The sequence below is a fragment of the Sebastes umbrosus genome, chromosome 5, assembly GCF_015220745.1.
Source record: "Sebastes umbrosus isolate fSebUmb1 chromosome 5, fSebUmb1.pri, whole genome shotgun sequence".
Lineage (NCBI taxonomy): Eukaryota > Metazoa > Chordata > Actinopteri > Perciformes > Sebastidae > Sebastes > Sebastes umbrosus.
Window position 1 is genome coordinate 15,185,804 of NC_051273.1, and position 12,330 is coordinate 15,198,133.

Below are 12,330 nucleotides of genomic sequence, written 5' to 3' on the forward strand. Positions count from 1 at the left end.
AGAGCACCTCAGCTTCAATGCTACAACATCAACAACACACGTCAGGAGATTAAATAAGCACACCTTCATTTTCAGTTCAACAGCAACGACTGATTGTGGTTTCATTAAACTGCTACGAGTCTATCCAAGCAAGGCTTACCGTATCGTACATACACACACACACACACACACACTCACTCATGTGTATTTTAAGTGTATATACACATATGCACAAACAGACTTTTGGCTGACTTTTGCATCTTGATGCACGTCAAATATCTCCTAATACGAGAATGTGTAAGAGGGCAGCCGCCGGTGCAGAAGATATCACACACACAGTATGTACAACATTATACATAATATACATCAGATCAGACTCCAGCCAGCTTCAGAGACGAGCTTACTTGGACAAAGACAAAAAGCTCTTCCAACATTTTTTCCCTCCAGACACTGAACACATTAATGTGTCAACTACGTCATGATTTAAAGGGTTCTCCCGTATATACAGAGAAGGAAAATCAGACGAACGTCTCCATATTTATTCTGTGAAGAGAGATAAAGACTGTAATTTTAGACAACAGCTGATAGTCGTTATTGCTGCAGGACCACGGCGCCCGGTCACAGTACCGCTTCTCTGTCAGGCACAGAGATTTAAGACCCAGCTAATGAAATGTCATCAGCAATCCATAAAACACACTGTCAATGAGACCTCACCGTCTCAATTAAGACTGACATCTTCATAGATATCTCAAAGTTATACCGACTCTGCTAAGAGTAACCCATTCGGAAATGTACTGTCTAAGTCAGCAAAATGAAGTCCAGAGACACAAGCTTTCAAAAACATGACGTGTCAAACACATGAACTTTTCATTTCCTGACGAGTGAAAAATTAGGACTGAAACTTTAAATTGATAACATTTTCTAGCCACGTTAGTCCTGCGAGTCGCTCAAAGACTCAGTACTCAGTACATTAGAGCTTAAGGAGGAAGAATGTGTGTTGTATAATATAGTGCACCATATGAGTGAAGCCACTTCAGAATAACTAAGACTGAGAGATATAAAACAGTGTTAACACCGTGCTCCAGTATGAGCTGTTTACAGTTGGAAATAACACTTTTACTCTACTGGATCGACTAGTGCAAAATCATAAAAATATATTTTTTATTAGCATGATGATGGATATTAATATTTTTCAGTGCATATCAACTCTGTATAAAATTGTTGTGATTATTATTTATGTTCTCTTGAAAGCCTATAATCCAAAATGTTCTCTGCCTAAGCAGTTAGAAAGTTAATTTTACCCTTAAAACAACATGAAGCATGAATGCTATGACTTGTACAGTAAGCTATGGTTCCACTTAAATGGCAACAGATGTGTTTCTCTTAAAGGGATAGTTTCTGTGAAATGTAACAAACTCAGTGAGGCCTTTTTGATGTCTACAGGGTGCAGTATGCTGAACGGTGCAAAGTTGAGCTCATTTCATGGATGTCTATGGGGTGAGTAGCAGCTCTGCCAAAAGTTTGGGAAATATAGCTTTAAATTCTCATGGTTGTAGGCTAATTTAATTAAAGTACATACTCAAATTGACTAATTTCTGTATTAAAAAAGTGATCTTTTATCAATCAACTTGCTGTTAGGGGTCAAAGCCATGGTGGTAGAACAAAAATGCAACTGTATGTACTAGTGAAACTGTGTTTAGAAATATTATTAATGCAAGGAAAATTAGTAAAACCTCTGGTTTTGAGCAGAGCTACTCCAAAGAAACGCAAGAAAAGACCTAAAGTTGATTGATCTCACATAACTTCAAACTGTACAGACATAATAAAGGCATCCCTGAGTTTGTCTCAGTATGCATGAGTTGGAAAAACAGTAGAATTTGCCAAAAGTTTAACTCAGGTTTTACAACCAGTGGCAACACTAGAAGTGTATCCCACAGTTCAGCCTTCTCTAATATGCATGGTTAGGAAAAACAAGAACAACAAAATGAAATGAACCTTCACAATTTTGACACCCAAACAATACCACATTTAGTCCATAAGAGTTCATTCATTAGTCTGGAATGGAGTATTCACACTGTGCAAACGAAACATCAAGCAGAAAGTGTTCCTGTATTAAGAGTTTCTGAGTTCCTGTTGAATCATTTCTTGTGGTTCCAGGTCCAGTAGAAGCAGATGGTTAAGGCCAGGGCGCCGTCGCTGCACCTTTCACTTTTTCATGCTTCACTAACCAGCCTGACCCGAGTCTCCTGAAAATCATCCAACCGTTTTTCCTTCACATTATTCCTTTCAGTCAAATCCCCTTTCAGCTCTCGCAGCTAAAGTCTTTGGATTGGTTTAACTTCATTTGAACTTTTTCATACACGTTTCCTCCTCATACTTGTCGTCGTCGTGTTAAGAAATAAAACTAAAAATTAAATAAAAAGTACCTGTGGCATCTTAAAAACAAAGATGGGGTAGCAGAGTTAAAATAGAAATGTCATCTTTCTTGAATAACATTTTTCTGTCTTTATGAACCACTGAAGTGCTGACAAAGGCTCTGCTCTCTGTTATGGATTGCTGCAACTTTGTAGAGATATTTAAACCATCTCACCTTATAAACCCTCAATAACAACACACCTGCCCAGTGCCCACACCAAACATACCATCAACATCACCGTATTGCATGCAAGTGGTTCCTTGGAATGGGAGACGTGGTTGATTTGGGACCAGCAACTATCCCATGATTCTTTTCTTTTTTGTTTTAGCGATCAGCAGACTGGACTTTAGAAGAAGATGACGTCCTCTTTATTCAGGTCTTCTGTGGCGGTCTTGTAAGGTGGTGGCATGCTGTGGCTGTGGGTGAGCCCGTGAACATTTACCTGGACTTGGGCCTGGGCGTTGGGACTGAGGCCCTGCGGCTGCAGATGGGGCTGGAACTGGAGGGAGCCGGTGCTCTGTGAGTGGGGAGGGATGGCGGGAGGCTGCATGGAGGGCTGTGAAGGAGGCATGGGGGGCTTCTGAACATTTGGAGGGTGGGAGGTGCTGATGGAGGAGGTGGGCTGGGTGTCTGGTCCAGCATTGTCTGGAGGACTGAGTTGATCTGTCACAGACATACAGAGAGAGAACAATGGCTTACTCCAAAAATAGCATGAAAACGCCGGCAGATTAATCATTTGTACCTGTTTATTACAGCTGGGTGTTTATTACAGCTGGGTTTACCCAGCCTAAGGAGGATTAAAGTGTTAAAATTGTCTGTGTCAGCAGTACAGCCTGCCATTAATCACAGTGAGGCATGTGAAATTGATAGGTGTTTACACAGGGTGAGGCTGGGTATGAATGTGAGCTTTACAGAGGAACGTGATCGGGTGGGGTCCGGTTTGCCCAGGTGGAGAATGCATGTGTCTCATGTTTGTGTCTGTGAGAACCAAGTTTAATAATGCAGTTGGCAAAGACAAAGAGGAGATTGTGTTTTGGTTTGTCCTGACAGAGCAAAGGAGGAAGTGTGTGTGTGTGTGTGTGTGTGTGTGTGTGTGTGTGTGAGTGTGTGTGTCATGAGTTTGTGTGTATAAAAGATACCCGCGTGGTGATGCAGGGGAAGAGGAGGCTGAGGAGGGGCTGACAGCGGGAGCTGCTGGTGGGGGCTGATGGAGCGCTTGGCCTTGAGGGCGTTGTCGTCTCGGGCGGACAGCTTCAGCGGCAGCATCTGCTTCATATCCACTGAGGCTGAGAGGAGGAGGAGGAAGAGGAGGAGAAGGAGGAAGAGGAGGAGGAGGGGGAGGGAGGGAGAGGAAGCAAAGGAAACAAGAGAAACAGAGACAGAAGCTCATTTAATTGTAAAATTAGATTGCATTGGTAAACTAAAGTCGCCTTTCTCAGGCCACTATCTGATAAATCAGAGGGTTGACCCAATTTAGACAGCTAATGTGATCCTAATGAGCCACTTAAATCATGCTGATCAGGTCAAGCTCATGTCAGGCACAGATGGCTTGCATATCGATTAAGAGTGAGTGAGAAAAATCCATTTAAAAACAGAAGATGCTGCACTGTTATACATCATCCAAAAGAATGAGAGAGAGGGGAAAACCCCAATGTGACACTCATTAACAATTTAAAAATGAGTGTGCTTTTATGATAATTGTTAGTATGAGTTGATGCACGGTAAGCGCTAGTGTAACAGAAAATTCACACGCTCCACCCTGTCCATTTGTTGAGACACTCCTGCACTGTCTCCTTTTGTTTCCTTTGTGAAAAGGAAATAATTATCCTCTGCATATTTACTTTAGCAAACTATTCATTCACACTTAATGTGACATTGCAGGAATAGTCTGAGTCATGTCTCGATTAAAATAGCAGTTATAAGATTGCCAGACATGCCCGAACATGCTAGTAAGAGAAATCATTATATTAAATTTGTATTTCAGCCATTAAAGAATGTACTAGAGCTGCAACGAATAGTTGATTAACCTATCAACAGAAAAATAACCGGCAACTATTTTAAGCATAATTAAAAATTAAAATATTGGTTAGTTGCAGCCATAGAATGCACACATACTGTATGACTATGTATTTTACTGTTTATGAAGGAGACTCCATGTGCAGGCGTGTGTGCACTTCGGTTACTGTTGATTCTTATCATCAGCAGATGTTTAAACATGGAGAAAGAAAGGAACACAAGTGTCCCAAAACAACCTGCTGATTATGTGAAACTCCTCACCAGTGCTGTCAGTGCGATGTGAGGCTTTACCAATCTTGCCTCCTTTCCCTTTGCCGCCGCTGAACGCAGCCAGCTTGGTGGGGATCTGCTGCTGCACCCCAAGCAGTTTGTGCTGCTGGTTGGTGGTGCTGAAGAGATGAAGCGGCACCTCTGTCTTCAGCGGCAGGGTGGAAGAGCTCGCCTCCCGCCGCAGCATCAATTCAGGGCGCTCTGGATAGTCGGCCGGTGCGACGGACAGGCTGGCACGCACCAGGGGCTTCGGGGGGAGGGGAAGGTCAGAGGCACTGGTGGAGGTGTTGAGGCCGGAGGACATGAGGAGCTCCCCGTTCAGACTGCCAGACAGAGGAGCCACCTGGAGGAGAAAACTGGACGTTATTTAATGAGGTGACTGAAAACTTCTTCAACTGTTGCAAACATCATCATATAAGACTTCAAAATCAGTATTTAAGTTCAGAGAGGACAGCTTTCCTACTCTGCCCTGTAATTATCCATATTTGTGGTCAGATTCAGTTTGGAATGGAGAGTTGTGAATGTCAAGTTTGCATGTTATATATGTGTCAGCAGCCTGCTGTTAGTTATGCAAGAGAGTGTATTTCTGAAGAAGAAAAACAAAACTTAAAACAGCTTCTTAAGAGTACAGAAGACACACACGCACACAGATACACACTATAAATCGTCTGTGCGACGCCGTGTCATTACAGAAACACAATCTGTTGAGGAGCAGGGTATTTATGGTCTACAGAGGGAATCAGAAACACATGCGACTGTTTCTGCTGAGCACACAGTTTGGTAACAAGCTTTTGATGTGTTCCAAGAGACTCAAGGACAATGCGCACACACACACACACACATACACACACCCAAAATGAGAAACATAAAACCCTTAATAGTCCCTGTGCACATAAAGGCGTGTCTAACAAAACAGGCAGGGCTGTTAGACAAGCAGAGGAACAAGGAAATGGCTCTCATGACATCAGCGGATGAAAGACACTGACTGCTTTGTCCACTTAATTACTAGACTGAAGGAAAGATGATCTAGAGATGGAGTCAGCATTATTATCCAATCTGCATTCAATGAGACTAACCAGTAATGGTGCAGTGTTTGTGTGTGTTGCATTACAAGAGCTATAAAAAGTATCTTTTCACTCTGTTACAGTAAGACAAGTTTAAGCCCTTCTACATTGTGGCCCAATGTATTGCAGAATGATATTTATCACACATTAAACTGGAATTACCGCCGAGCGGTTGTATGCCTCCACCAAGCAGTCAAGTTGCAGTTTACATCCATGACCATGTCTATCCAAAATGTCATCACTTCATCATTTTATCCCTTTTAGACTTTTGTGTGAAATTGTCATTAATTAGCAAATTAATTCTTGACCTTTGACCAGCAAAATCTTATCAGTTCATCCTTGAGTCCAGGTGGATGTCTGTGCCAGATGTAATACAATTCCCTCCAGGCCTGAGATATCACTTTCACAAGAATGGGACGGACTAAGGTCACAGTGTCCTTGACCTTTGACCATCAAAATCTAATCAGTTCATCCTTGAGTCCAGGTGGACGTTTATGCCAAATTTGAAGAAATTCTCTCGAGGCGTTCCTGAGATATCGCGTTCATGAGTGTCCCATACTCATGAACGGATAACCCAAAAACATAATGCCTCTGGCCGCGGCTGTCGCCGGCGTGGAGATATAATTAAAATGTCAAAACAGAGAAAACAGTTATTTTCTTGCTGTTCAGAATCAGCTTGGTATCTACATAAAGCAACATAAAAGCACTTGATGTTTGCGATGATTACAGCCAAGAGACGGATGTTAATGGACTGGAAATCCTCCTCGTCCCTGCGTTTCCAAAGATGGATCGCTGGAATGGTCTCAATCATAGAAAAAAACTCTCTTGATCTCTAAGAAACATTCTCTGAGATTCTGGGGCCTGAATGACTGAATGATGCAGCTCAATGCAGCTTTTTGGCCGTATATGCGTATCTGCTCATTGTGTATTAATTATCATGTATTATATCTTTCGGTTTACATAAATGACACATTTTCAAAATAAATTGGAAAATTTTAAGCAGTCTTAAAACATGTATGTGCTTAATTAAAACTCAGTAGTTATGATACTTTTAAAAAAAAAAAGGCCAATATCATCATGATCATAATAATATATCACCAAACAAATATTAGTCAGTCTAACACCAGTCTTAACTGTAGTGTCTTCAACCTAAAGTCAGTCTGTAACTGTGTTTGGTATATAGTCCACATGCTCTATGATTGATGATGATGCAGAATACTTCCTGTGGAGAAGGGGAACGCATGATGACAGTGTTTTACAAGGCATGAAGGGCAGACTCATCTGACTGTGACTGTGTGTGTGTGTGGAGTTGTAACAGCAGAGCATGACGGGACCCGAGGCAGAGAGGGGCCCCACTGGGAAAGTCTCCATACTTCCTTCCCTAAATCCCCCTTTCTTCTTTCCCTCCTTCAGCACTCACTCATCCTGGCACACAGATGTTGCATTGTTCCCAGAACAAGGTGACCGGCTTTAAGCGGCACAAACAGCAGGTTTCCAGGGCAGTAAACTGTGCGGGAGCTGCAGCGCACAAAGATCCCTGACTTGACAGCACATAAACAATTAGCACTGGCTGCCTTCCAGAGGCTTCTGTTAATGACAGGCTTGGACCAGCTAATTATACAGCCAGGTTTCTCTCATCCTGAAACCGACTGCCTGGATACTCCCATATCATACATAGCTTTACAATATGCTGCCTTGGCTTATACACAATGGGACACCAGTGGGAAGGAGATACTGGTTGCTGAATGTTACCTGGACTAAATGATGTGTGGAACAGCACCATGTGTGAGACATTAACTTGGATATTTGTATAATGTGCAGCTCTGATCTGTGGTGAATTAATGAGATTAGCAAACACTGTAGCCTTAAAATCGGTCTAATCCAAAATCAAATTGTGTTCAAGTAATTCATACAGTTTATAAATGTGATGGTGACGCAGAGTAAATACTGTTCTGTATACCATTTATACGATGACTCCTGGGACATCACATTAAGCGATTAGTTGATTGAGCAACCATTTTAATAATTGATTGAAGCTATTTTTTTAATCAAAAACTCCAAACATTCTCTGAATTCAGCTTATTTAGTGGGACAAAACGAAACATTTGATGACATGACCTTGGACAAGGGATGTAGCGAAACCGGATCACTGACTATTCAATTCAATTCTAAGTTTATATACTATATACATTTTGTACTGGAAATTTAATTCCTGTTTAAGTTTTTACCAATTTGTTGACACATTAAAAAGGTTTACACCTGAATTGCAAATAATGTTGTTTTGAGGATTTTTTTTTACCAAGTTTACCACGATTTATGATTTTATTATTTTATTTTAATAAATAACAATTCAGTAAATTTATATCTATGTATTTTTTTTTTTTTACAAAGTTAAAGAAGCGATGTTTAAGTCCAGCCTGATGTTGCCTTACACATAAAAGAATGATCCGAGTCACTTCCACAGTGAGGCATACAGCTTATTAATTAAACACTGGTATCAGATCAGTCCTCGGTATCGGATGACACCCAAAGCCCAGGTATTGCGACTAGATGCATCCCTACTTTGGAAATTCTGATGGGTATTTTTTGCAATTTTTCTGATGTATTAAAAACCAAACGATTGATCAATAATGTGCAGATTCATCGATACTGAAAATAATCATTACATCACATTACCTACATCTCAAGAATTGATGGCAGGAAACAAACAAGATGCACAGAAAAGCGCAACTTATTCTGTGTTCAACTATTTTCTCTCACAGAGCAAACGATTAACTATTGGGTAATTTGACGATATTTCAGTCGAAGGAGGCTACAGAATAGTACTGCATATAGTGCGGGGCAAACAGGTGAGGATAGCTTCGGTGACGGATGGTGTAAAAAAGAAAATATCTACCCTCGAGCTCTGTGTTCTATCTTAGCCTGTGTTGATGTGTAAAGAGTTACTCTTCAGGGTTTTTTTGAAGACCACATGAACACGCTCAAAAACAGCATCGTAAATCAGCCTGAGGCCAAACAGGAAGCGATAACTCAGTGTAAAAAACACAGATACAGGTCACCATTTTACGACTGACCTTTTAACGTTTCTCTTGAGCTTTGACAATCTTCCCATGTTTTTAGCAATGTTCTTTGTCATGTTCATGTTGTTACTCACACCAGGTAGCAATCCAGTTTTACAGTTTTCTGCTCTTGAGCAAAAAGCAAGAGTTGTTAAACTGAGTGCTTTGCCTAAAGGCATCTCAAAAAAGTTACTGAAGGAAGAGCAGTGGTTATTCATTGATGCGTTTCACCCTAAAGACCTCAATAGGTCGGGGATTGAACCTTTGACCTTGTAGTCATGAACCCAGTTTCCACAATTTAGGTTTCCTTCCAGCAAAAAACGTATTTTTTTCCATTGACTCTTGTTGTATTGTGCAAGTCATTTCTCTGCTTTACTGTCAATCAAATCCCCAACTCCAACTCTATCCTTGATTATGAACACGCTTTATGACTTTGCATTCACAGGACTATTGAGCAATCAGAGCCTAGGCTCTAGCCAATAGAAAAGCCTGAGCCCAAAGCCTTCCTTATCAAGGGGCCAAGTGTGATCACATGAGATAACACATGAAAGAGAAGTTCCTCTGAAGTCAGGACATGCCGCAACGAGCACCGCTCTTGCACAAACACTCACATATGTTTCGAAACACACAAAACAAGGAGGCATGTCTTTTTTTATGAGGTCTAATTATAGCTCTACGGGTTTGCTGATGAGTCTTAATGTTGGGTGGTGGTGATTAAATGTCGGTTGATATCAGGCTGGCCCGAAGCCTGGAACAGATCCTGAGGTCACAGCTGATGAAAAGACCGTTTGATGTGTTTGACGCAGAGGGGGAACAAACCACTTCCAAATCTCCCACAACCGCAGCAAAGAAATTCCCATAGCACAGCCAACAGTATGGAATTATAACCCATACATCTGCATGTGTACAAAACACACTACTTAGTTGGTCTAAAACAAATATTATGGGCATGATTTAATGGGGTGCTGAGTGTTGATAGGGTCTAGAACTGACCTGCTTCAGGTCTTATCTTGCAGTCCATGTAACAAACAAACAAACCGCGCAGCAATTTTACTCACCATCACTGTTTCAATGAGGGCGTCTGTAATTACCAGGGTCCCTGCATTACTCATCACAGCAGATTAGGTCAACCCAGCCAGAGGCTGTGGTTTTCCAGGATTTGCTGTGAAGTGTCTAGGTACAACTCGCAGTAGAAGGCCGGCCTTCTGCAGCCAGTAATGAGAGGATGAATGCAATAGCTCATGTCAGCTGCTTGTGTTCGTCTTGAGTTAAAACATGTCATTGAAAGATCATGTTACCATGAAATCTTCAGACATCTGGCTGCCTATCTACAATCCCTAAGATGTTAAGCTGCAGTAGATGAATAACAATAAAACAGCAGAATGCACAGTTGCAAAAAAGCCCTGTAGCATTTTTTGGGGACGAGTCAGGACTTGAATGGACGACACCGTCAGTTACTCAGCTTGGTATGCAGGAATAACAGGCACTGGCCAATCACAGATATCTGCCAGGCACCAAACAGGTAGGAATGTCAGACAGCAGAGAATGACATCACTAGAGACAGCCTCAATCAGAAAAACAGATCTGTATGCTCGTATACAGATATGTATCAGTGCAGCTCTTCGGGTGATCGGCCCAAACTCTTGGAAAACAGCTGTTCAGTTTGTGCGAACAATGACAATTTAATTTTTTCTTAAGCAGAAGAACACACTGACTCATCCAGCTGAAAGGTTTCGGCTTTCTCATAGAGGAGCATTAGTCAGAGTGAACAATCCTATCATTAGGCCTGCACCTGATGACAGAATCAAACGTGTAACTCAGGATTGGAAATGGAGCTGTCATTAATGTTCATGCTCATCTCCCCGTGATCACATTGCTTGTTTTAAAAATGTACCCACAAATTTAATAAGAAATTACTAAATCAGCCATCGGTTACCAGTATTCACCGTACAGGCAAATCATGTGCAACACCTCAGGAATATTAAAAGAGCGGAGGGACGAAGACTCAAGTGTTAACAGACACAATCGAGATTTGTGGTATCGCCCCCTTTAGCATTTCTCATATTGGATTTTTATTTTTCATCCATGTAATGAACTATTTGGTTTTGTCAGGTCTTTAATTTGCTGGATTAGCAGAAAAACTGAAAATTGCTGTCAGGTTTTATCCAATAACATTTCTTGATTGATTTTCCAGAAAATGATTTATATCAAAATTAAATTGTGATATAAAATTATATATACTGTGGTAGAGGATTTTATTCATATCGTCTACCCCAAGTAAGTATACCAGAACTGTCACATTAAGGCCGTTACATACTGGGGGAGCTTTTTTACCAGGATGGCAAACTTTATTACTCCTTTAAATCTTGACAAAGACAGCGCACCTTTCACAATAAAAGCCCTAGACATTTAAATTCGCAGGCGAGTATTTCGCATTTTTGTGTTGTTTATTCGTCACGCCCCCGGTGTGTCAAGGCCTGTATCTTCTTGGTTTGATGAGAAGATAAAGTCTGTATCAAGAGAAAACTTCCCATGCTTCCCTTACCTCTCCTCAGCATAGAACGCCAATCAACCAAAACTGTGATGGTGATACGGGCCTTTGAAAACACACACACAATGCTGATATTAAGTATCTTTACTGTAGCTCCTTGACAGATCTGTTAGCACCGGGCATGAAATTACAGTCAGTGGATCTTTCTCAAAGCTCCTCTCCCATGAAACTCACAAACAATGACCCGCATTGTACTAGCAGGTACTAGGATAGCACAGGGAGGAGAGAGGAGAAACGGAGGTAAAGAGAGGTGAGGAGAAAGACTGCTCCCACCCTGCGTAGGTGGACTCCTGGGTTGAGTGGTTAGAGATGAAATCATTTGTACGTGTGTAATTATCATTCATCAATGTTTCAGATCCTTGAGTACCTCCTAAAAGGGTGGGTACAGGATTCATGCCCAGGGGATGGAAGGAAAAAAAGAGAGCCAAGGTAAGGAAAGGTTTGGAAAATGTACGCAACAAATTGCAGGAAAGTCCCTTCTTCTTATTCTTTATCATGTGAGTAATCGTCAGCAGCACCATAGCTCCTGGTATTACCTCTTCAGCTCTTACACATAGCTTTAAAAGGTGCAGTAGCATACTCTTTTATGACCTTCAATTTAGAGTTTCATAATTTTAAAAAACATTTTTTTTAATCCATGTCCCCTACAAATTATAATTCAAAATCTTTATACCTTGAAGTTACAAATGTTTTTAAGTGTATCTGAATTAAATCACATCGTATTGCAAACCTTTTGTTAGCTTAAGCTTCATTTATAGTTTCTGCATCTTTCTGGCTGCCAGAACGAGAATGCCACGACGTACATTTAGCAATCTGCTAATGTGCTGACTGTACGCACCAGGAAATGTGTGAATAAATCCATGTATGTTTATTTTTTGTTTTTATATTATATTGTATATTGGTAGAATTTCAATTTTTTTATTCTAACGTTTTAATTATTCTATTATTTTTACTGCTTATTTACACCAATGAATC

The 12,330-nt window shown here is 40.9% G+C and overlaps 1 protein-coding gene across 2 annotated transcripts in view; it reads right to left on the bottom strand.

The window, feature by feature from the left end:
- arhgef18b (rho/rac guanine nucleotide exchange factor (GEF) 18b) overlaps positions 1-12,330 on the bottom strand; it is a 50,477-nt gene that overhangs the window by 1,543 nt on the left and 36,604 nt on the right. For both annotated transcript variants that reach the window (XM_037769508.1, XM_037769507.1), the window contains 3 exons: positions 4,673-5,024; positions 3,535-3,681; positions 1-3,058 (listed from right to left, as the gene is read on the bottom strand). The exon at positions 1-3,058 is cut by the window's left edge and continues 1,543 nt beyond it. In XM_037769508.1, the coding sequence (XP_037625436.1) occupies positions 2,742-3,058; positions 3,535-3,681; positions 4,673-5,024 (816 nt within the window). In that variant the 3' untranslated portion in view covers positions 1-2,741. The remainder of the gene's footprint in view (positions 3,059-3,534; positions 3,682-4,672; positions 5,025-12,330) is intronic.